This window comes from Pelophylax lessonae (assembly GCF_965119305.1).
Source record: "Pelophylax lessonae genome assembly, chromosome: 2".
Taxonomy (NCBI): Eukaryota; Metazoa; Chordata; class Amphibia; order Anura; family Ranidae; genus Pelophylax; species Pelophylax lessonae.
In genome coordinates, this window is record NC_138769.1 from 528,335,242 (window position 1) to 528,360,886 (window position 25,645).

Genomic DNA, 25,645 nt, shown 5'->3' on the forward strand with positions numbered 1-25,645 from the left:
GCCTGGCAAGTAGCTCAAGACTTGAAATTTTGAGCCCTGTGTGTGTGTGTGTGTGTGTATGTATATGTATATATATATATATATATATATATATCCGCATATGCATTTTTGATGTTTATATAGCCTGTGTTTATAGAAAATAACAAACTTTTGTCTGTCTCCTTGATGTAGGTGGCTTGTATGCAGCTTATCAATGCACTTGTAACATCACCTGATGATCTGGACTTCAGGCTTCACATCAGAAATGAATTTATTCGTTGTGGATTGAGAGAGATATTGCCAGTAAGTGCCTTGGAGTCGCTGTTTTTGTATTATTATTTAAATATTCAGACACCTGAGTAGAGGAACATGTTTCATAAACTTCTCTTGTTGGTATAATGTGATCTTATTTGAACACATAAGAAATGCTTCAAATAAGTTCAGCAATATTATCAAATTTAGAACTTGCCAGCCAAACTATTTTATTTTTCGTTCCTAGCATGTGTATTTCCTTATTCCTACATTAAATGCTGATTTAACCAACACATAATTGATCTGTGGCAGGTACTCATAACCCCTAAATATTCAATCTGACACTTGTTTAAGGTTTTGGGAAATTATGCAGTTTTATTGTCACGGGGACTGTGGTTGTGTGATTTTATATGTTTAGTTTGTGTGTCTGCCCACTTGCCATGACCATTACAAGGTGGCCCACTGTAGGATATTAATTTTACATTTTAAATACAAGCATGCTACAAGACATACATTGGAATGCTTTTGGATTTACATGCATAAAACACAAGAGCACAAAGTAGATTCTTTGTACCTGGTAGCAATTTGTTCAGTCTTACATTTAGTGCATACAGTTACTTCAGAGTACATGACACAAATGGTTCCTGAGACATGCTTTCCCATTAGATAATGGCAGCATGGAGTATGGAAGACAATATAGATACAGCAGCAAATAATGTATGTTCCTGGATGAGATTATTATGCATCCAGAGATCTAAATCAGCTCTCAGTTCCACAAGTGATATTTCTACTTTAAAGCCCAACTCAGGAAAAATGCATTTTAAGTAGTGTTTTTCATAAATTACCTTACTCCTTAAGCCCCGTACACACGCAACGATTATTGGCCGACCGATCGTCCGTCTTTTGTCCAGAGTGGTGTTTTGTTGGTTGGAATGTGCCTAGACTGCACACAAATTTTCTCGCCCAACAAAAATCTACTTCAGAAGTGATGTCATGTGTTGCTTTGCTTTCTTTGTGTTCTTTCTTCTCTGAGCATGCCCAGACTTGCTCATAAGATTTTTCCCTGTCAAAATCTGTACTGACTGCACGGAAATCGGCCCTGTTTTGACGGCGGACAAAACATTTATAGCCTGCACACCAGATTTTTTTCGGCTGAAAAGTCAGAGTTGGTTGTCGGAAGCATCATACTAACAAGCCGAAAATCGTCAGACGGAAATTCCCTGACGATTTTCGACACATGTGTACAAGGCTTTAGGCTCCATGTACACAGGACGCTGGAAATGGCCGTTTAGGAGCAGTTGGGCGTTTTTTTCAGAAGTCCCTGAACGCAGCTCCATGTTATCTTATCTGTCCATGTACACATGGTAGTTTACAGTCATTTGCAGGCAGTTGCGTTCAGGGACTTTTTTTAGAACGCAATTATATTGCGTTCGAACGTGTGTTTCCCGACGTTTCAAACGCAGAAACGCGGCCGAACGTGACTAAACGTGACTGAACGTGATGAACCTACGTTCAGCCACGTTATACGTTTTTTTTCTTCCATTCAAAATCAATGGTTCCCTATGGGAGCCTATTGATTTGAATGGAAGTCGCACCGCAAGTCGGATCCGACTTGCGGCACGACCTGCACTGTGAGAATCTTGAGGGGGAACTCCACGCCAAAAATGGGAAAAAAAACTGCGTGGGGTTCCCCCCCAGGTTCCAAACCAGGCCCTTCGGGTCCGGAATGGAATTTGAGGGTAGCCCCACGCCGAAAAACCGGCGTGGGGTCCCCCCCAAAATCCATACCAGACCCTTATCCGAGCATGCAGCCCGGCAGGCCAGGAAAGGGGAGGGGACGAGCGAGCGGCCCCACCCCCCCTGGACCACACCAGGCCACATGCCCTCAACATGGGGGGGGTGTTGGTGCTTTGGGGCAGGGGGAGCTCTGCACCCCGCACCTCAAAGCACCCTGCCCCCATGTTGATGAGGACAAGGGCCTCATCCCCACAACCCTGGCCGGTGGTTGTGGGGGTCTGCGGGCAGGGGGCTGATCGGAATCTGGAAGCCCCCTTTAACAAGGGGGCCCCCCAGATCCCGGACCCCCTCCCTATGTGAATGGGTATTGGGGTACACTGTACCCCTACCCATTCACCCCATAAAAGATAGTGTATGTAAATAATGACAGGAGACGTTTTGGAAAGTTTATTAAAAATCTTCATCCGGCTCTTCGGGGTCTTCTCCTCTCCGGGGGTCTTCTGCTCTTTTGCTGTCCGCCCTTCTGCTGTCCTCTCTTCTTGCCTTCTCCTCTCCGGGGGTCTTCTGCTGTCTTCTCTCCGTGGGGTCTTCTGCTCTTTTGCTGTCCGCCCTTCTGCTGTCCTCTCCTCTCCGGGGGTCTTCTGCTGTCTTCTCTCGTGGGGTCTTCTGCTCTTTTGCTGTCCGCCCTTCTGATGTCCTCTCTTCTTGTCTTCTCCTCTCCGGTCTTCTGCTCTTGTGCTGTCGGCTGTCGGCTCTCCTTCTTCCTCCGGTCCTCCTCCGACGACGTCTCCAGCGATTATGCCGGCCTCTGGTCTCTGCAGCTTATTATATAGCCATTGGGGGCGTGGTCGCCAGATGACGTCATCGGGAGACCACGCCCCTTGTGTCACATGTGACGTCACATGTGACACAAGGGGCGTGGTCTCCCGATGACGTCATCTGGCGGCCACGCCCCTAATGGCTATATAATAAGCTGCAGAGACCAGAGGCCGGCATAATCGCTGGAGACGTCGTCGGAGGAGGACCGGAGGAAGAAGGAGAGCCGACAGCCGACAGCACAAGAGCAGAAGACCGGAGAGGAGAAGACAAGAAGAGAGGACATCAGAAGGGCGGACAGCAAAAGAGCAGAAGACCCCACGAGAGAAGACAGCAGAAGACCCCCGGAGAGGAGTGGACAGCAGAAGGGCGGACAGCAAAAGAGCAGAAGACCCCACGGAGAGAAGACAGCAGAAGACCCCCGGAGAGGAGAAGACAAGAAGAGAGGACAGCAGAAGGGCGGACAGCAAAAGAGCAGAAGACCCCCGGAGAGGAGAAGACCCCGAAGAGCCGGATGAAGATTTTTAATAAACTTTCCAAAACGTCTCCTGTCATTATTTACATACACTATCTTTTATGGGGTGAATGGGAAGGGGTACAGTGTACCCCAATACCCATTCACATAGGGAGGGGGTCCGGGATCTGGGGGGCCCCCTTGTTAAAGGGGGCTTCCAGATTCCGATCAGCCCCCTGCCCGCAGACCCCCACAACCACCGGCCAGGGTTGTGGGGATGAGGCCCTTGTCCTCATCAACATGGGGGCAGGGTGCTTTGAGGTGCGGGGTGCAGAGCTCCCCCTGCCCCAAAGCACCAACACCCCCCCCATGTTGAGGGCATGTGGCCTGGTGTGGTCCAGGGGGGGTGGGGCCGCTCGCTCGTCCCCTCCCCTTTCCTGGCCTGCCGGGCTGCATGCTCGGATAAGGGTCTGGTATGGATTTTGGGGGGGACCCCACGCCGGTTTTTCGGCGTGGGGCTACCCTCAAATTCCATTCCGGACCCGAAGGGCCTGGTTTGGAACCTGGGGGGGAACCCCACGCAGTTTTTTTTCCCATTTTTGGCGTGGAGTTCCCCCTCAAGATTCTCACAGTGCAGGTCGTGCCGCAAGTCGGATCCGACTTGCGGTGCGACTTCCATTCAAATCAATAGGCTCCCATAGGGAACCATTGATTTTGAATGGAGGCAGAAAAACGCTGCTAAAAGCAACTTGGCCAAACGTGCAATAACGCAAATGGAAAAAGCTACTGAAAGCACGTTTAACAGCTGCTTTTTCCCGGTGTCAGAAATAGCTTTGCAGGACGTTTTTTCTAACGTCCCGTGTACATGGAGCCTTAGTCTTGATTCCAAACACCTCTTCTGAAGTTATCCTTCAGAATAACAAATTGAGGTCTGAGTTTCCTCCATGAGCAAACTAATAACCTATCCTTGGGACAAGATATTTTTCCCATATTTAGCCATTCTCTTTTCGGACACTGGTCCCCTCACCACCCTTGTGAGTTTTCATGCCTTCGAAGCCTATGATAGAGGCTACTGCAAGTATCTCCTCCATCAAAAGGAGATGTTCATATCACACAGGCAGTGATGTGGACACCAGAAAAAGGATCCCAGGAAGTAAATGAAAGAAAAGAGGATTGTCTTGTTACTGTGGCTTCAGGTAAGTAAAAAACAGACATTTGGATTTTTTTTCATTAGAGGGGAGTGGGAGTGAAGGGAGCAAGGGTTGCCAATGTCTTGGAGTTGGGCTTCAGGAACAGTGTATCTAAACTGAATGTGTTTGATTCCAAGACAGTATAGAAAACAAAAGTTAATTTTAATGAATCTCTTGAAGTAACTAAGCAGAAGGCAGGGACTTCTCAATATAAGTACTTAACTGATAATGAACAGCACGTCTAACCTGAAAGAGCCACAAAAGAAAGGTAGTGGTAATTGCATACTGGTCTGTTTAAAGAAGGAAGAGTCTAATTATCCCACTCACTCAGACAACAACGTCAGGGATAGAATAAATTTGTTCCAGATTAGCGGATGAGGAAATATTGGTGTAGACAAGTGGTAGTGAAAATCCCTTAATGAAAAGCAGTTGCTTTGGTTTTATTTCTTTTGTAGGGATATAATTTATTTAATATACCCTACACAGCTCTTAGTTTATCTTCCTAGAGTGTTCCGTGTGTGGGTAAGGGCAATTTTCTGATTGACACTCAACCAATCAAAATGTGAGTTGGAAAGGCATACTTAATGCAGGACTCAAAAGAATGTTCTCAAATGTACTATAATATAGTCCCAACAAAAAAGGTCTAATAATAGTACAGCCACAAAATGCTAAAATGAGGTGTGTTAATCTGGCCATAGACTGATCAAAATTGGCCCAGTTCAGTGGGAACCAGTTGGATTTTGATCCATCTTTGGGCAGGCTGGATGTAATGAAGGTGATTATCATTAAACTTCAGTACAACCAGCCTGTTTTTTTCTTTTTTTTTTTTGCCTATTCGATTACTGTTGGCGGCTATAGCTGCCCGCAATAATCATATCCTGATGGCTAGAAAACCACCCTCTGTTAGAATAATATAGCACAGCAGGAGGTATTCCCCCACCAACACTGACTGTGTTTATGGGAGAATCAAGCAATTTTCTTTCTTTCAACCCTTGGTTGAGGGGAAAAAAAAATTGCATAATGTATTAGACTAAGCTTATTTTATAAAATTTTAGGGTGACAAAAAATGTTTCTATTCCAGTCACTGAAAGATACCCATTGTCTCTCTATATCAGCATGTTTTCTATCTTTTTTGTTCAGAAATTGAAGACTACCCGTAATGAGGCCCTGGATATCCAGCTGAGGGTGTTTGATGAACACAAAGAGGAGGACATGATAGAGTTCTCTCATCGCCTTGATGATGTCCGCTCTGAAATGGAATATCCTTTCCTATTCTTTTCTATAATTTTGAATTTGTTTTATGCCCTGTACATTTAGCAAATGCAACAGTGGTTCTATTTTTTTTTATTCCATTGCAAAGTATGTCTGACTGCATATAAAAATAACAACATAACTGTGCTCGTAAGTATATCCAAAAAACAATTAAGCGATTGTTGATGAAATCTTCCACACAAAGAGATATGAAGGACAAGTTGAAGATCCCATTTGTTAAGCACTCTGTGTAGTAAAACCTCAACACCCACCTCCATATAGAGAGCTTCTGCTCTTGTGCACAACACAGAATTGAGATTGGGCTCAGGTAAGTAGAAGGGTGGGGGGCCTGCACAAAGAAGGTTTTTTGTACCTTAATGCATAGAATGCATTAAGGTAAAGAAAACCTTTTACCTTTAGAACCACTTTAAAAGACAATCTTTGTAGACTGAGCAGATAAATTATTACCATAATTTCTAGAAATTATGTGATACTAACCTACTGCTTGATCATGCTTCTTATTTAACATATTTCAAATATATAACTAAAGAGCAAAGGTTCATAAATGTTTTCTTTTTTTTTTTTTTTTTGTTACTGAGTTTCTGAATTCTAGTTCACCAAGCTTGAGATGTGACTACATATATATTAAGGTCTCAGTTAAATTTAATAAAGAATTAAATGTTAAGGTTAGCTTTACTCCCTGATGGACATGTGATTCTAGTAGAGTGGGCAAGATTATTGAAAACATTTTAATATTGGGAAATTACCATATACAATTTTGCTGAAGGTTTATGAAATTTTTTATCCCATGTGCTTAAATGTAATTATGTCCTGGAGACTGTCAGTTTTATTACCTTAACACCCTAACTGATGCCAGTGATGTGTTCAGTACGCTGTGGAATTCTGTTAAGAACACAAATTCTGAAGGGTATTTCCTTTCAATTCTTCAGCATCTTCTTATAATCCGAAATGATTATTTTGCAAGGCAAGTTCGTTTTTGATATGTGTTTTGTTGCCTGTTTTGTAGGAATATTGCTCAATAGCATAACAATGTTACTGATCTACTCAGATGTTAAACACTGAACAGACCTTTAATGCATGTTTAGTATTACAAAGTGCATTATAAAGACCAGTAAAAACAATAACTTTCTCTTTGTTTCATCGACAGACACAGTGCTCCAAAAATCATAACTACTGGGTTTTATTGCCTCCTCCTGTTTCCAATTTGAACAAAGCTACCATGATCACAGTAGTGGAATCCCCGTCCTTTAGGGACTCGTCTGACAGGAAAGTGGAGGCTGTGGCACACAGCAGGTTTATTATGACTGGTTTGACATTGTGGCCAGTCTTTCCCTGGTGTCTCAGACCCTAACTGAATGGGTCAAGCTTTTGCGCCAGGGCCTGGGGGGTGAGCAGGTCCTCGCTGCTTAAGTTGATTTAGCGGACTAGTTGGTTCGTGGGCTGCAGTTTTAGTTGTGATGCAGCTTTGGATACAACTCCTGTGCTGTCCAAACTTTCTGTTTCAGCGGTGGTGATTAGGCACGTGCTGTGGCTTAAGAATTGGTCCGCAGACCAAGCCTCTAAGAAAGCTCTAATTGATCTGCCCTTTCAAGGCAATCACCTGTTTGGGGCTACTCTGGATAACATCATTAAGGGATCACGGGGGGAGGTGGGGGGGGGGGGTTGGCTAGAGTACCTTCCTGCCATAGTCTAGGAAAGGGAAGAGTACCTTCCTGCCATAGTCTAGGAAAGGGAAGGAACCTCGTTTCAGAAGGGGGGCCCTCCTCAGCACATAGAAAATGGTTTTGTGCTTCTGGGACAGAGAATAAGGGAAATAGATCTTTCAAACCTTCCCCTGCAGGTTCCAAGCATCCTTGGTCTGGTAAGCCTAGAGCTATCTTCTCTGGACCCACAGAGAAGACCCCTTCAGCATTAAGGTCTGCCCTCACCCATTATTGGGATGGGGGGGGGCATCTTCCCTGGTTTCTGGCCTCGTGGACCTCCTTCATGAGCTTCAAGGGGATCCACAAAATGATTTTTTTTTTGGGGGTACCCAGAAAGGGGGACCAAGCTTGTCCTTTTGAGGTTTGTTAGGTCCTGAGTCTCCTTGTGCAGATTTATTTTCTGCAAAGGTTCAGGTGATGTCCGAACTACCTAAGGTCCTCACTATCCCTGTCCAGGGAATTGATTTACCTAGGTCTGATTCTAATTCTTACCAGGGTGGTTCTTCCTCTGGACAAATTTCAGGAACCACAGGCCGTGATTCACCGGCTGCTGTCACACAAATTTTTCTCTTTCCCATTTTGCATACAGGTTCTCAGTCTGCTGGTATCCACCTTCAAGACAGTAATGTTTGCACAGTCCTACATGCAGCTCCTTTAGCAGGTTCGGCTCCACAGGAGGATACTGAGGTTCTTGGCGAGATCACAGGTTCCTCTGGCAGATGCCGCAGATGTCAAAGGGACTTTGTAAGGGCAGTATCATCCTCGGCTAAGGCTTCTTCCGCAATTCCTTTAAGAAATCAAGGGCGAGGATCTTCCAATCAGTCTGGTGGCCATAAACGTCCCTTGGGGGGCTTCTCTCAAAGAAGACCAGTTGTCCCAAGGGCTGGTTTACCATTCTGCTTTACAGATGCTGGTTTTAATGGCTTAGCTATTGAAAGCCAGATACTGAGAAATAGAGGTCTGTCTGGATCAGTGATCCCTACTATGGTGAAGGCGAGGAAGTCATCTTCCAACAAGATATACCATCGTACACAATGAAAATGTACATTTCTTGGTGTGAGTCGATTGGCGCTCATCCTCTCGATCCTTTTCTGTGGCTCAGATCTTTTTTTTCAAATATGAAATTTTATTGAAACAGACAAAGAAGAAATAACAACATGGTACATATAGCACATTCATGGTAGACAGTCTTTCCATAAAGTTAGGCAAAATGTTAGAAGATACAACACCATCAGACAAGCAACCACATAACTGAGTTGTTCGTTGGGTAGGAGAAGAACATCTAAAGTGGGTCCCACCACGGTGGGCCAGAAAACGTAAGACCTGAGAGCAGACTACATGGTCAACGATATGGCAGAGTAAAAAAAACAAAGGTTGTATACAAGCGGTAGGACATGGGGAGGAAATAAACCCTCCACAGTTAGTGTACATGGAATGTTACTCGGTGTCAGAAAAACCATAGCAAACAACAAAAAACAGGGAAGCAGGAGAGTACCATAGCAAGGACACAAAAAAGGAGCAGAGAAAACAGTAGAACGAGGAGGGGAGGGGAGGAGGACAAGAAGAACAGGGGGAAAGAAGGGGAGACAAGTGGGGAGGGAGTGACGAGGGGGGAGGGGGAGGGTAGGGGGATGGCGGACGCAGTACCAGGACGAGCCCCCCAACCAAGGGCGGCCATATAGCGGAGTTAAGGGCACATCAGGGCTTTCCCCCTATCAGAGATGAGAAACACATTCCAGTATCCCCAAATTTTTTCATATCTGTCTCGTTTGTGGAGCGCCGTAAGGGTCAGGTCTTCCATCTTGTTGATGTCTTCCACTCTGCACATACAATCACTGATGGAGGGCGACCGAGTGGTTTTCCAATAAAGTGGAATGCAAGACCTCGCTGCGGATAGCACATGCGGTACAATAGATTTCTTATACTTCCGCATCGGAATACTCGACAATTGTAGAATGTAGAAGGCCGGGGTATCGGGTATGGTATGGTCTGTGAGGTCCCATAAGAGGGAACCCACCGCCAACCAGAAGTCCCGGAGTTTAGGGCAGGACCAAAAAATGTGAAGTATAGTGCCACGTTCCTCTTGGCACCGCCAGCACAAATCAGATGTCCCTGGGGACATCTTACTCAGGAGAGATGGTACCGTATACCATCGCGTCAGTACCTTATAATTAGATTCCTGCAACTTCGTACAGGTCGGGGTTTTCAGAGCACTGGTATAGAGGTTAGATCGTTGGGTCCCTCCCAGCGGGATCGGCGATTGAGCCTGTTCCAGCCTGACCCATAATTTATTATCTCCATGACGCCTCCAGTCTAACAAACGGCTGATATGGACCACTTGATAGTACTTAGCCACATTAGGGAGAGCTATGCCGCCGTATTGCTTGGGAAGGGACAGGAGGGAACGAGCTATACGCGGCGAACCGGAGCGCCAGATGTAACGTACGAACATGGAGTGGAGTTGTCGGAAAAAAGGTGGAGGTAGCCTGATTGGTAGGGCCTGGAGGAGGTATAGAACCTTGGGAAGAAGTGACATTTTAACAAGGTTACACCTCACGAACCAAGAGTGAATACCCTTGGACCACGTCGCGAGAAGCTGGCGGGTGGTAACTAGAAGTGGGGAGAAATTGAGGGCGTATATTTTGGAGAGGTCAGGGGCTATGCGGTACCCAGATATGTTAATGCCGTCGAAGTCCAGCAGAATGGCAGGGACAACGTCACCTGGACCAAAAGAGCCGGCGGCATCCCCACCCCCATCGCCTCATATTTACCCAGATTTATCTTCAGGTTAGAGCAGGAGCCGTACAGGTCCATTTCTCTAAGGAGGTTGGGAGCGGATATCACCGGGTTGGAGATGGAAAACAACATATCGTCCGCATACGCCGATACCTTGCACTCCACATCTCCCACCCGTAGCCCTGTGATATGGGGTTGGCCCTGACCTGTCAAAGAAAGGGTTCCAAGGAGAGCGCGTAGAGCAGGGGGGAGAGTGGACAGCCCTGTCGGGTGCCGTTGGTAATAGAGAAGGACCCCGACAGTATCCCATTACACTTTACTTGAGCGGTGGGATTGGAGTAAATGTGGCCAATCCAGGACAACATGGAGGAGTCAAGACCAATCGACCTCAGCGTAGCCGTCATGAACCGCCAGCTGACACGGTCGAAGTCCTTCTCCGCCTCTGTGTTCAAAAGAACGCAGGGCACGCGCGATGTCTGTGCTAGGTGAATAAGGTTAAGCACCTTGGAGGTGTTATCTCGCGCTTCGCGAGTGGAAATAAAACCCCACCTGATCCAGGTGAATGAGGCGCGGCATTAAAGGGTCCATGCGGTTTGCGATAATTTTGGAGAAGACCTTCAGATCGACGTTCAGCAAAGAGATCGTGCGGTAGCTACTGCAAAGAGCCGGATATGGGCTCTCAGTGAGTCAGTCGTAAAGGCAGATTTGTTAGAACCAAGGAGATTCAGCCAAGCTAGCCAATGGGGGCCCAAGGTCTGAAAAAAGGCGGTATAGTAAGGGAGGGTAAAGCCATCCGGGCCCGGGGCTTTACCCACTTTAAAGGAACCCATTACCCCCTGTAGTTCCAACAGGGAGATTGGTGCCTCCAGTTGCTCCCTCTCTTCCGGAGAAAGACAGGGTAGACGTGCCGATGCCACATATTCATCAATTTGCGTCGGGGAGGCCGCCTGGGGCGGTAGGTTATAAAGGTCAGAGTAGAACGTCCTAAACTCCTCAGCAATTAACCTGGGTAAGGCTACCTTCCGACCTCCAGTCGTACGAACGTGAGGGATGTAATTTGCAGTATGCTGAGCGCGAACAGAGGTTGCCAGTAGGCGTCCACATTTATCGCCAGAGGAGTAGAAGGCCTGACGCTAGCGCTGGAGATCCGCCTTAGCCTTCGCAAAGAGAAGGTCTTTCACCTTCTGTCTAAGAGAGAAAAGTTCCCTCTCATCGTCTCTGGTCAGCGAGCGCTTGTGTCTAGCTTCCAGAGTGTGGATGTCTGCTAACAATTTATTCAGGAGTAATAAGCGGTCCTTCTTAAGGCGCGAGCCATGCTTAATAAAGAGGCCGCGAATCACGGTCTTGTGCGCCTCCCAGACCACGCCAGGGTCACAGTCTTCTGTAGCGTTTTCGCGAAAGTAGTTTGCAAGTTCCCGGAGGACCTCAGCATTCACCTCAGGGTTTTGCAGCAGAGAGTCACTGAGACGCCACACTTTGGTCCCCCCACCTTCACCATCCGCCAGATTATACATCAAGGAGATCGGTGCATGATCCTAGAAAGTGATCGAACCGATCTCCGTGTCACGTACTGCATGTAATTGGCGGTGGGGTAGAAGGAAATAGTCAATACGTGAGTATGCTTTGTGGGGCGATGAGAAGAACGTATAGTCACACTCACTGCCATGCTGTACACGCCAGGTGTCTACTAACTGGGCACCGTGTAGTGCCTGCAAGAAACGCTTCCGAACACCATGGGGGATCGAGGAGACTGAGTTCTTTCAGGGGTCACACTCTCTTTTTGTGGTTACAGATGGACCATGGAAAGGGCTGGCAGCTTTTTTGGCTACCATCTCCAGCTGAATCAGGCAGATGGTGTCTCAGCCCTATTCCATTAAAGGTCAGGTTCCACCTTTTCCTGTCATGGCACATTCTACTCGGGTGCGGAGTACTTCTTGGGCCTTCTGTCATCAGGCACAAATATTGTAAGTTTGCAAGGCGGCCACTTGGCCGTCGGTGCATAACTTTACAAAATTCTATAAGGTAGACACTTTGGCATCTGTGGATGCTTCTTTTGGGCGCAAAGTTTTGCAGGCTACTATTTAAGAGCGGCTGTTCCCTCTTGAGGGGTGTTTTTCCTTAAACATTTATTTTTCAGATGGGTCTCCTGTGTCCTGGTTAATGGCTCTTATGTTTAGCCTTGGGTTATATTCCCCACCCCTCATTTTTCTTTTGACACTGCTTTTGGATGTCCCAGTAGTTATGATTTATGGAGCGCTGTGTCCGTCAATGAACAAAAGAGAAAATTGGATTTTTGGACTTACTGTAAAATCTGTTTCTCTGAGTTCATTGACAGATACATCACCCACCCCTCTATGGAGTTCTGATACTTCTAATACTGCTTTCTACTAAACTGATTACCTAGAGCAGAGAGGGGGTTATATACCAGCTGAGGACGGCCCATGGGGGTAGCCAGATGTTTTTAGTTCTGCCTAGTCCTACTCCTGGAGGAGGCAATATAACCCACCAGTTATGATTCATGGAGCGCTGTGTCCGTCGATGAACTCAGAGAAATGGATTTTATGGGAAGTAAAAAAATCTATTTTTTTGCCTATTTTTTTGGCATTCTATATTAATCATTCAACAACAACCCTGGTCAGAGATCAGCTAAGCTGCTCACCTATTTGTCTTTTGCTGGTTCTTGGCATTCAATCATTGAAACAATACTTATGATGAGTTACAAATCTTCCCTGGGTTGCAAAAGCCCTCATTTTTTTAAGCTTTGATTACTCAAGGGTATTTCTTTATTGCACATCACGGAACATAGAGGAGTCCATAATAATGACTATCTGGTGTATACGCCACCTATTGGTGTATGGACAACCAAAAGACAGGAAGTTCCCCCTATATATGGTATTTTTTTTTTTTTTTTTTATAAACGTTTTATTGAGAAGAATAGAAATGAACATTAACAAGTGATGGCATTATAGCCCAGTCAGCAGATACAAATACAAATAACAACACACATCCAAAATAACTATAGACTGTATCATGGAGCAGGAAGATGCCATCTGCGGTAAATACAGAGATATAAACAAGTCAAGTGTGACCCGGCCAAGTAAAATACATGGCCAGGGATTCAGTATAACATTGCAGGTACGGAGTGCCGATGCGGCTCGGGGACGGACCCCAGCCACATGGGCCGAAACCAGTGTGTAATGGGGTTAAGTGCAATCATATAGGGTATTGGGATTCTACTGGGTAGGGCAGCAATGAGGAAAGGAGAGTATTCCGACTCCTCAAACTGGAGAGATATGGACGGGGGCGGCCAGGAGGCAGGAAGATGACAGTCTTGGAGGGAGCACCCCGGAAGCAGACACCCCCAAGGGGAACACGCTGTGTCACAAAGGAGGACTTGACATCAGCTTTGGCTAGCTAGGAGGGGATAATTGGCAGTTACATTGTCTCAGTATAACGGGGGTGTGGGGGGGATTGTAAATAAGATAGAGCTCCCTCTCCTGAGTCTGGGCCCAGTGGGAATCTGGCTGAGCTCCTGGACACTCATGCCCGAGGGTAAACCCCTGGGTTGGAGACAGAATGGGCAGAGGATATAAAGGAAGTAACTGTGAATGACCTAGAAGAGGGGAAGACTGAAGATTTTCAGCGCCTCACTCTCAGAGATTGTTGATTCAGTCTCTTGCTGAAATGGTCCAGTCTGGCTTGAAATGATCTCTATTAGATGTGTCAGAACGCAGCCTCCTCTTCTTTGGGCTCTTTTCACCCTCAGCAGAATTCCCAGGCTTTCCCTTTGCACCCTCTACTGGAGCAGGTTGCGTATACAGACTGGGATCCCCCTGATAGGGTGTTTAAGCCTCCAAAGAGGGTTTCTCTATTGTATCCTATGTAGGAAAAGTTCAAAAGAAAGTGGTGCATGCCTTTGGTAGCCGCTGCTATTTCTTCAGTGAACAAAAATTTAATAAGCGACAAAAGGAATTTACCAGTCTTTAAAGGACTTTTTTTAAGAGGTTGGCTGGGAACCTGTCTGCTCAAGGGGAGACTGCCGAGGAACTGGCAGAACTTCCCTGCGCCTTATGCTTTGCAGTATGCACATGCAAGTCTTGTGGCTAAAGAATTTGTCGGCAGAATTGCCGTGCAAAAAGTTACTGACGGTATTCCCATTCCATGGGGAACATCTATTTGGTGAGGATCTGGATGAATATATCCAGAAACTTTCAGAAGATTCCGACAATATGGTCTCCTTGTTCGAGGCAATCCCTTATGCACAGTTTCATTCCTGGCTGTTCTGGCGAGCAACATTCTCCCCGCTTGGAACAAAAAGATACAAGCTTTGCATATTATCCCATGGTTCTGTCCCCAAGGGTAAGGCAGAATCTAACATGGTGGTTGATGCCAAACAATTTTAGTAAGTGGAAAGTCTTTTCTGCAGGTAGTCTGGAAAGTATTGGCCATGGATGCCAGGCTCTTGGGCTGGGGGGCAGTTCTGGAGGATGCATCTGTCCAGGGGAAATGGCCTCTGTTGGAAAAACACTTATCCATCAGTATCTTAGCGATCAGGGCATCTTGATTGGCTCTAGTAGTCTGGACTGCCAGGCTATTCTGGATTGCCCCGTTAGGATCCAGTCCGACAATGCCACTGTAGTGGCTTATATCAACCACCAGGGGTTCACCCGGACCCAGGCAGCCCAGAAAGAGGTAATCTACATTATAGCATGGGCAGAAAGAAAGGCATGTACCGTTTCTATCGGCAGTGTTTATGCCGGGTGTGGACACCTGGCAGGTGGATTTTCTAAGTCGCCAGCAGTTGTTTCCAGGGGAATGGTCCCTACATCCCAAGGTTTTTTGAATGATTTGCCAGCTATGGGGGACCCTGGAGGTAGATCTATTGGCATCCAGGTTCAACTTCAAACTGCACAGGTTTGTATTCAGACCCAAGGATCCAATCGCTATCGGGCCGGGTGCGGTAATGATCTCTTGGGACCAGTTCTTCCTGATCTATGCTTTTCCTCCTGTCTAACTTCTGCCATGGCACTGTACAGGATACAGGAGGACAGGAAGTCAGTGATTCCAGGAGGCCTTGGTATGCAGAGATTGTGAAGTTGGCATGGGGAAGCCATGGTCGCTTCCATGCTGTCCAGATCTGCTTTTTCAAGGTCCAAATTCCATCATTCCAAACATGTTATTGGAAAAATTATTGTCTTTCTGCAATTAGCAGTAGAAATGAAGCTGGCATTAGGAACATTCAAGGGGCAGATGTTGGCCTTTAGCATTTATACAAGGAGTGATTTGTATGGTTCAGCTAGTCAAGCCCATCCTTAAATTTGGTGCGGTCTGTGCTACAGAAACAACCATTTGAACCTATCAGGCATATTCCATTGATCCTTTTGGCAAGGAAATTGACTTTTCTGGTCACCATAATTTTGGCCAGAAGGATGTCAGAATTGGCAGCCCTTCTTGCAAAGAACCATTTTTGGTCCTACACCAGGCCAGAGTGGTTTTGGGACCAAAATAAATTTTCCTATATAATATAGTTGATAAAAAAACATATTTGTTAGTGATCATGCTACTGTTCCAGTGAACGAGACTTCACATGCAAAGGACAATAGCAGCAGCATTTCAATAATGCGGATCAAGCATAACAGAAGGCTGCCAAGCATTAATCCTGGCATATGCAGATATTATCAAAACAATAGGAATTCCACATCCCAAACATATCTTTGTCAGTGAATACCGATGCCCCGGCTGGCTGATATACATTTGTGCGGTGGAGTTCTCCTTGCACTGCCATAGATCCGGACTGGCACTGCCGATAGGGATGATCAGGCTACAAGTAGCGTGCAGTCTCTATTTAATGGAAGGTTTCCACAATTACAGGTCTTTCCTCAAGGCCAGTTAAAGCAATATTCCCTGTACATAGCGATTACCAGTAAACTGACACGGGGAGACATAATGGCAATTTAACTAAAAACACATCCTAAAGAAATGTCCACACAAAATATTAATACAATTTCCACAACAGTATTAAACAAGTAACAGGTGGCTGACGAAAGAGCAGGAGAGAGGGAGGAGTAGGGTGGGCAAGAAACTGCTCTGTTACACCCCTGGGTCCTGGTAAGGAATGAAAATAGCCCCTGCAGAGAACTTCCAGTGAGAGAACGATTTATATCACTTCATTTAGGCAGTAGAACTGTGTTTATCTCCTCCAACTAATGTTGAAAGAGAGTTAACCAGTTGCCTACATTCCACTTGATACAAGCATCCATAAAAGCAGGGTCCTCTGATTCCTCGTGTATTGAATTTACATAGTTGCATAGTTACATAGTTACATTGTAGTGAATGTAACATAGTGAATTGTAATTGTACTGTCTGCCCTCACTTTGTAAAGCACTGGACAAACTGTTGGCGCTATATAAATCCTGTATTATATTAATAATAAAAAAAATAAATAAAAAAAAAATAAAATCCCCCTCCTCTGTACACAAGGTGTCTCCTGTACATACAGTAGACTGTCTACAGTTTATCTCCCCCTGCTCGCTCCCGTTCATAGCACCATGAGACCTGGTGTCTAAAGAAACATGAGCTCTCAATCCTATGATTGGGAGCCATTCAGAAGCCTTTCCTTATTGATTGATCACTGTGACAGCCAATTACAATGATCATTCAGTGTAACATCTGTAAACATTAACAAAAGTAACACACTAGCTGTCCTATCTCCTTTGTTCCCTGACAGACAGCAATCTGTGAGTGAGAGATCTGCAACTAACACAGAAGAATGTTTGTGTGCACAGGGAATTTGTTAACTCAGGACATTATTTTACTACTTGACCCATTAATTTCAGTTGATCACCCTGTAAAAGCACTGTTTAACAGTTTCATCTCCTTTTATATGTTTTTTTTACATTATTTGTTGGAAAAAAAATGTTATTCAGCATATATATACATCTTTTAAGGGTCACTGTTAAAAATACATGGTTTGGGGTATATCTGTTTTATAAATTAGTAAGAAAAATGAAACATACACAATCAAAAATCCTTATTTCTTTTGTAAATGACTTTAATGTGCTTTTTACAAAAATGTAATTTTATTGTTGCATTAAGTAGAACAAGCAGCAGAAAAAAAAAATGTATATGTTTTTCCCGCAATAATGATACTTGTGTTCAAAATATTACTGATCAAACTTAAAAAATATGAAAATAAAGAAATCCTCTTAAATGCAAATACAGTGGGTACGGAAAGTATTCAGACCCCCTTAAATTTTTCACTCTTTGTTATATTGCAGCCATTTGCTAAAATCATTTCGGTTCATTCTTCTTCCTCATGAATGTACACATAGCACCCCATACTGACAGAAAAACACAGAATTGTTGACATTGTTGCAGATTTATTAAAAAAGAAAAACTGAAATATCACATGGTCCTAAGTATTCAGACCCTTTGCTCAGTATTTAGTAGAAGCCCCCTTTTGATCTAATACAGCCAGGAGTCTTTTTGGGAAAGATGCAACAAGTCTTTCACACCTGGATTTGGGGATCCTCTGCCATTCCTCCTTGCAGATCCTCTCCAGTTCTGTCAGGTTGGATGGTAAACGTTGGTGGACAGCCATTTTTAGGTCTCTCCAGAGATGCTCAATTGGGTTTAAGTCAGGGCTCTGGCTGGGCCATTCAAGAACAGTCACGGAGTTGTTGTGAAGCCACTCCTTCGTTATTTTAGCTGTGTGCTTAGGGTCATTGTCTTGTTGGAAGGTAAACCTTCGGCCCAGTCTGAGGTTCAGAGCACTCTGGAGAAGGTTTTTGTCCAGGATATCCCTGTACTTGGCCGCATTCATCTTTCCCTTGATTGCAACCAGTCGTCCTGTCCCTGCAGCTGAAAAAAACCCCCACAGCATGATGCTGCCACCACCATGCTTCACTGTTGGGACTGTATTGGACAGGTGATGAGCAGTGCCTGGTTTTCTCCACACATACCGCTTAGAATTAAGGCCAAAAAGTTCTATTTTAGTCTCATCAGACCAGAGAATCTTATTTCTCACCATCTTGGAGTCCTTCAGGTGTTTTTTAGCAAACTCCATGCGGGCTTTCATGTGTCTTACACTGAGGAGAGGCTTCCGTCGGGCCACTCTGCCATAAAGCCCCGCCTGGTGGAGGGCTGCAGTGATGGTTGACTTTCTACAACTTTCTCCCATCTCCTGACTGCATCTCTGGAGCTCAGCCACAGTGATCTTTGGGTTCTTCTTTATCTCTCTCACCAAGGCTCTTCTCCCCCGATAGCTCAGTTTGGCCGGACGGCCAGCTCTAGAAAGGGTTCTGGTCTTCCCAAACGTCTTCCATTTGAGGATTATGGAGGCCACTGTGCTCTTAGGAACCTTAAGTGCAGCAGAAATCTTTTTGTAACCTTGGCCAGATCTGTGCCTTGCCACAATTCTGTCTCTGAGCTCTTCAGGCAGTTCCTTTGACCTCATGATTCTCATTTGCTCTGACATGCATTGTGATCCGGAAGGTCTTATATAGACATGTGTGTGGCTTTCCTAATCAAGTCCAATCAGTATAATCAAACACAGCTGGACTCAAATGAAGGTGTAGAACCATCTCAAGGATGATCAGAAGAAATGGAAAGCACCTGAGTTAAATATATGAGTGTCACAGCAAAGGGTCTGAATACTTAGGACCATATGATATTTCAGTTTTTCTTTTTTAATAAATCTGCAACAATGTCAACAATTCTGTGTTTTTCTGTCAGTATGGGGTGCTATGTGTACATTCATGAGGAAGAAGAATGAACCTAAATGATTTTAGCAAATGGCTGCAATATAACAAAGAGTGAAAAATTTAAGGGGGTCTGAATACTTTCCGTACCCACTGTAAATTAAAAATGATTTTTAAATAAAACATTCTCTTTGTACCGTAGGATCAAAAGAAAGTCCTGCTTTTCCCGCTCAAAAAAAAAAATTATATATATATATATATATATATATATATATATATATATATATATATATATATATATATATATATATATATATATATATATATATATCATTTTTTTTTTTTTTTTTTTTTTTTTAATTTCTGTATCATAAGTAATTGCAAAGTTATAGACTCATGAATAGACACATAGTGGAAATATGAACATATTGTCTGGTCGTGGTAAACCGATGTGATAGCTGAAGTTTTATTAGAAAGAACCAGCAAAGATATAACACATATAAGGTACAAGAGGAACAATTAATGAGGTAGTAAATACCAAGCATGGAAAATAATATGGTTCCAGCAGGTCAACCTTACAGGTACTAGGTAAAAATATGTAATGGATACAGAGTGAAAGAATGCAGTCTTTTGAGAGGAAGGAAGGAAAAGAAGAGAAAGAATGGAGTACGGAGAAGGGAGTAATAGCAAGAAAGAGAAGAGATAGAGGGGATGGGGAACGGTAAGTGGAAAAGAAAGAAAAGAAAAGACAGAGTAAAGAAGGGGGGAAAGGCAGAGAAGTAAGGAAATAAAGGGGGAAGAAATGGTAGAGGCGTCAGAGTTCGGCTGGCACATGTTAAGGCATAAGACAAAGTACAAAATACACAATACCCATGGATAAAAGACCCATTAGGAGGTCAACGTTGTTGAAGAGCTGACATCCGAGGAAGGCTCCAGGAGCATGGCATAAAAGGGTGAGTCTTTGAACTGAATCCAGGTGGCCCAGATCTTGTAGCCCTGATCAATTTTTCCTTTGGAAATATAAGTCAGGTCCTCCATAAGGCTAGAGTCAACCCTACTCAGCCATTGTCGGATGGAGGGTGGTTCAGGGAGGCCCCAATGAACTGGGATTAGGGCTTTAGCAGCGTTTAAAAGATGAGGTACGATAGATCGCTTATAAGAGCCCACAGACTCCAGAGTACAGTGAAACAGGACTGTCCACAGATCAAAGGGTGTAGTGAAACCAGTGATCTCACCAGCAATGTGAAGTATAGCTCTCCAGTATGTTTGTATAGTGGGGCAAGATCACCAAATGTGTGCGTGGGTAGCAGTAAGTTTTCAATTCCGCCAACAGGGGGGGGGGGGGGTTTGTCGGGATCATTGCATGTAGTTTAGATGGGGTATAATGCCACCTGGATAAAAGTTTGTAATTAACTTCCACTCTTCTGGTGGATAAGGAGGAGGACAGTGCCAATTGTAGAATCACAGACTTTTGAGAATCAGTAAGCGTTGCGTCTAAATCACGTTCCCATTTGAGTAAGTGTCCTGGGTTATCCAGGTAGTGTAAGTTCAAGAGAGCCTTATAAACATTGACATGGCGTGAGTAACTGGTTGTTGGAGATGGAAAATAGATTCAACAGGTTTGAGATGCGTTAAGCCGCGGAGAGGTTGGGGAAGAGATCACAAAGTCTGTCAGCTGCCGGAATCTTTACAAGTCCAGTGATGAGGGCTGACATGGGTGTAGGATGTTTTGAAAAGGTTTAAGTCGTCGGTCCTTGAGGACGTGATGGAGGAGTAGCGTATAGTCTGGTTTTCACAGTTTAAATCCGTGATCCATAGAGCCAGGCAGGAAAAACACATGATCCAGAAGGGGCATAAGAGGTGAGTTGTAGTTCCAGGAGAAACTTTTATGTAGGGAGTCCCATGTAGAGATGGTTAAAGGAGAACTGGAAGGTGAGAAGAGCCTGCATTTGCGGGGAATCCAGGGAGACCGGGACAAGTCTGCGCCACTGAGATGATGTTCTAGCTGCACCCATAGTTTAGCATTGCTCACACATTGTGGACTGATGACCACCGATGAATTAGGGTTTTAATGTTAATGAGGAGCGGGATGTAATTAAAGCGAAAGAGCATATAGAGCTTAGGGGTGAGGTGGATACCAAGGTATTGTAGACTATGCATTTGCCATCGGAAAGGAAAAGAGGAACATAAACCAGAGGCAACGGAACGAGGGATATTAATGTTCAATATAAGAGATAGATGACCTCGCCCTTATGGTAAAAAGTTATAAATGTGAAAATGTGCAATTGTAGCTGCTGCTGAAAAATAAAGTGGAGCACTCCGCTCCCAGTGGGAGCGGAGTGCAGGGAGAATATCCAGGTAAGCATTTTGGGGCCCAAGCCAAAGTGTTGGAGAGTGGCACGAAGATAGTCCCAATCAACCCTGTCAAACGCTTTTTCAGCATCCGTGGAGAGAAGGGTGGGCTGGGACTTGTGCCGCACAAAGTGTATCAGGGAAATAAAGCGTAGTGAGTTATCGCGCCTCACGACCTGGAATAAATCCGGTCTGATCGGACTACATCCATTTTGGAACTAATGGCATAAGACGAGTAGCTAAGACTTTAGCTAGCAATTTGACGTGCACATTTAAGAGTGAAATAGGACGGTAGCTGGTGCAACAGGAGGGGTCTTTGCCTAGTTTCGGTAAGACAGAAATATGCACCACTAGGGATTCGAGGCAGAGTGAGGAATGGGGGGATATAGAGTTTGCGTTTGCCATCCAATGGGGGAGAAGGATCTGATTAAAGGTCTTATAATAATGGACTGTAAACCCATCAGGGCCGGGGGCTTTACCTGTGGGGGTGGATTTTAACGCTGTTTGGAATTCTTCTATCGTAAAGTCTTTTTCTAGGGCTGCGAACAGCCATTTAGGGAGTTCCGGGAGCTTAGCAGATTTAAGATAACCATTTATCCTGTCATGTTTAGCCTCAGCAGGGAGTTTGGAAAGGTCACCCTGAACATGTTAAAGATCAGAGTAGTAATCCCAAAAAACCTTAGCTATGTCTGGGGTTGAGTGTACCATGTATCGAGAGTACCACTCGATTCTTGATCTTGGATATGAAAGAGGCGGATTGTTTGGCTTGCAGTGAGCGAGCCAACTGTCTACCTGGTTTGTCCCCCCATTCATATATGGTCTGGGAAAACTTATGATCACGCCTCTTAATATCCAATTCGAGAAGTGATTTCAGTTCTTCTGTTTTGCGCTCTAAGGCCTCTTGGTGCCAAGTATGGAGAAAAAGTTTATGTAAAGGTTCCAGAGCAACAATCTCTGACGTGAGCTGGTCAATCTGCTGGGCATGTTCCCTCTTTCTCCGCACCCCCAGTTCAATCAGCGCCCCACACATGGTGGCTTTATGGGGCTCCCACACCAATGAAGGCGCCATGTCAGGATTAGCATTCTCAGTAAAATATTGAGACAAGACCGAAGATATGGAGGCCAAATCCACAGGGTTCGCCAATAAGGAATCATTTATGCGCCATTTTGCGGGGGGGGGGGCATCTAGAGAGGGAGGGTAACCCCCAAGGAGATCAAGACCGTAGCATGGACAGATATCGACAGATGACCAATAGAGACTGAGTGGACCAAAGAAAGGTAATGATGGTTAACAAAAATGACATCTATCCTCGAGTAAGAGTTGTGTCTTTGTGAAATACAAATAATCTCTATCTTTACGGTGCAACAGACGCCAGACATCCATGAGCTGGAGGTCAAGCAGCCTCTTCCTAATGAAGGCCAATCATTTAAAAGGATAGTTGACCGGCCTTGGGAAGTGACCAAAACCAGATCAAGGGGCATATTAATGTTGCCAGCCAATATCACGACACCCTTCGCAAAGTCTGTTAATTTAGAAAGTACTTGGGACAAGAAGGAAGGCTGGTGTACATTTGGGCAATATATGTTAGCAAAGGTGCAGATGGAAGTGGCGATAGAGCCTCTAAAAAATAAATACCTGCCACAGTCATCAGCTAACATTTCATCAAGTTGGAAAGGTACATCCTTGCTGAAGCCAATAGCGACCCCTTTGGCCTTATTAGTATCTGAGAGGCCATAATACCAAATTGGGAAGGAGGGAGAAAAAAGCTTCACTGTAACATTATGTGTGAGATGGGTCTCCTGTAGAAAGGCCACAGAACACTGCAAGTTCCCTCATGACCAGGTGTCGTTTAGTGGCAAAATTCAAACTCCTAACATTATAGGAAAGGACCTTCAGGGGGGATGCCATTGTATCAGCAAAGGGTATAGCACGCCAACTACCATAGAGCCGACCCCGACGCCCAGAGGGGGTAAAAAGACAGGAAAAGGATGAGAGAGAAAGAAGAGGGGGACTATGCATAATATCAATAAAAGCATAGTAGAAAGGGGGAGATCACTGAAACCCCGCAAGGAGGAGGGAGAGGAGCCACAACATGTAGCTCAAGCAACAAATACAGACAGAGTGCCGCGTAGCACGTGACCACATGTAGGTCAATGCAACATAAAAACAAGAAATGACTAGGACCATCTAGAGGAACTCTCTGATCGTACGGTTCCGGACACACCAGCCTTTTTTCTCCTCCAGGCCTCGGACATCTCGATCTCCAGATATAAAAAATCGATCCTCCCTCATGTCCTATGTGCGGCTAAATCCTGCATTCCGTTATACTGGAAATCCACACATGTCCCTACTATTGGCGATTGTATGCGGAAGCTGGAGGAGATCAATAAGTTTGAGGATTTGACCCTCACTGCCCAGCATCGGCGGGAGAAGTATCAGAAGATATGTGGTTTCTGGAACTTGTTTCTCCTCTCTGACCAGGGTAAAGCCTTAATATTTCCGCAGCATTCAGACGGCGCGCTGTGAGCGGAATCCACGATATCCTGCTTTTCGGGCACTGGCAGGGATGATCTATTCTCTCCCCCCATCCTTTTTTTTTCTCTTCCCACCCCTCCCTCTGTGTCCCCCTTGTCTCCCCTCTTTTATTGTCTTCTTTTCAGTGTCTGTTCTTATCTCTTTCCTCCCCTTTAGTTCTAATCCCCAGTCTTTGGTTTTTCAAAACAAACAAAAAAACAAGGGAATCGGAAGCAAATGGAGGTATTTCCTTGATAGCCTTTTCGCTCAGAAGTGGAGGCACCATGGTGCTACAAAATACCTGGGTTGCTGACCGGGTATGTTTAGGCACTTTTGAGCCTGTTTAATGATGCTTGTATTGACTAATTCTACATGTTGGCCATTCTACAAGGATAAGGTATTTTGTGCTACTTTGCTCTGTATGCCTGGTTGTATACGCACTTTCTTTGTAATATTGTTTGCAATTTTCTGTTGATGTTCTTCCATTGTTTCTAACTTTCTATATATAAATAAACAGAGGCCCGACATGGAGCCTGAAGTGAAAGTCAGGTATTTTTCTGCGCAGAACCTGGAATGGAAGATCTTTTCTTCCTAGATGGTGTCTTGCGCCATTGCGTTTCGAATTGCGCCTGGAAAGAGGGGATGGAATAATGCCAGCCAGGAAGGTCCACCATCTGCAGATGAAGATACTGACAGAAGGCTTTCAAATCTTCAGGGAACCTCAAAATAGCAGATCTGCCATTTTTTGTGGCAATGAGGCATGATGGGAACCCCCATTTTTATATGTGGCACCATCCACCTTTAACTCCTTCAAAAGAGGTTTGAGGACCCTCCAGCGCTCCAAAGTTTGCTTGGATAAGTCCGGATATATATTGAGGATTGCACCGTCAAAATCTATAGGAGCTGAGCCCCGCAATTTAGTCATGATGGCATTTTTGTCCTCAAAATAATGCACTGGCATATCACATCCCTAGGGCGATCAGAAGATAAATTGCGCGGTCTTAGTGCACAGTAAATCCTATCAAACCGTACCGGATCAGTAACTGGTTTACACAAGATAGTATTAAAAAATCCTTGCACTGTGGCTGCAAGAGCCTCATCACTGGTTGCCTCTGGCAACCCCCATATGCTGAGGTTATTGCTCAAGGTTAAGGTTATTGATCTGTTCTCAAGGTCCAATAGTTTATAGAGGGTGGCCCTGTGTGCTATGTCAAGTTTAGTCTGCTGTAATTCCTTAATGGCTTCCTCCTGAGAATCATGGCACTTCTCAGTCTTCCACTCTAACTAAAAGAAGAAATATGTCCAACCGTACCGCTCCCAAATCCTTTTTTATGGATTTTTCCAAGCTATGGAACATCCCCGCTATCTCCCGCTTAAGTTCCCTCATGAGGGATGGCATGTCTGAGCCCGTGGGTGATCCAGGGACTTCCATCATGTCAGAACAGAGCGAGGAGGCCGGCAAGCTCTCCCGCTGTTAGGCGGTGTGTGAGGAGGGAGATCTGCTAGGCCTAGGCACACGTGCAGGGCTGCGCTTACCAGCCAAGCCTTGATCCTTAGCCGGAGGTCCCCACTTTCACCGCTGACTTTGCAGTCAGCGCCTCCCCGACCTCTTGGCAGTATTGGCGCAGAGATTTGTAGACTTAGATGGCATTGCTCTGCAAATGTAGCCGCAGCATGGACAGAGCTCTGTCTAGATGCTACCGCTCGGCGCCATGCGGAAACCATGCCCCCTAATAAAGTCTTATGTAGACTTTTAGAGGGATAAAATAACTTATATTCGGTGCTTCTTCTTTAGAGACTCCAGCATAAAAGACAGATACAGGGTAATTACAGTAATAGAGAGAGAACTCCAACTAGCTACCTCTTCTTTATTTTTACCAAGCACTGTCATGGCACAGAACTTTTGCTGTTCAGCACTGAAATAGCTACTTCTGGTAGCT

General features: G+C 45.0%; 1 protein-coding gene across 1 annotated transcript in view; it reads left to right on the forward strand.

Moving 5' to 3' along the window:
* DIAPH3 (diaphanous related formin 3) overlaps nucleotides 1-25,645 on the forward strand; it is a 1,357,913-nt gene that overhangs the window by 549,251 nt on the left and 783,017 nt on the right. Inside the window, exons 10-12 of the mRNA XM_082245041.1 lie at nucleotides 172-282; nucleotides 5,569-5,687; nucleotides 6,548-6,664. Coding sequence (XP_082101167.1) covers nucleotides 172-282; nucleotides 5,569-5,687; nucleotides 6,548-6,664 — 347 coding nt within the window. The remainder of the gene's footprint in view (nucleotides 1-171; nucleotides 283-5,568; nucleotides 5,688-6,547; nucleotides 6,665-25,645) is intronic.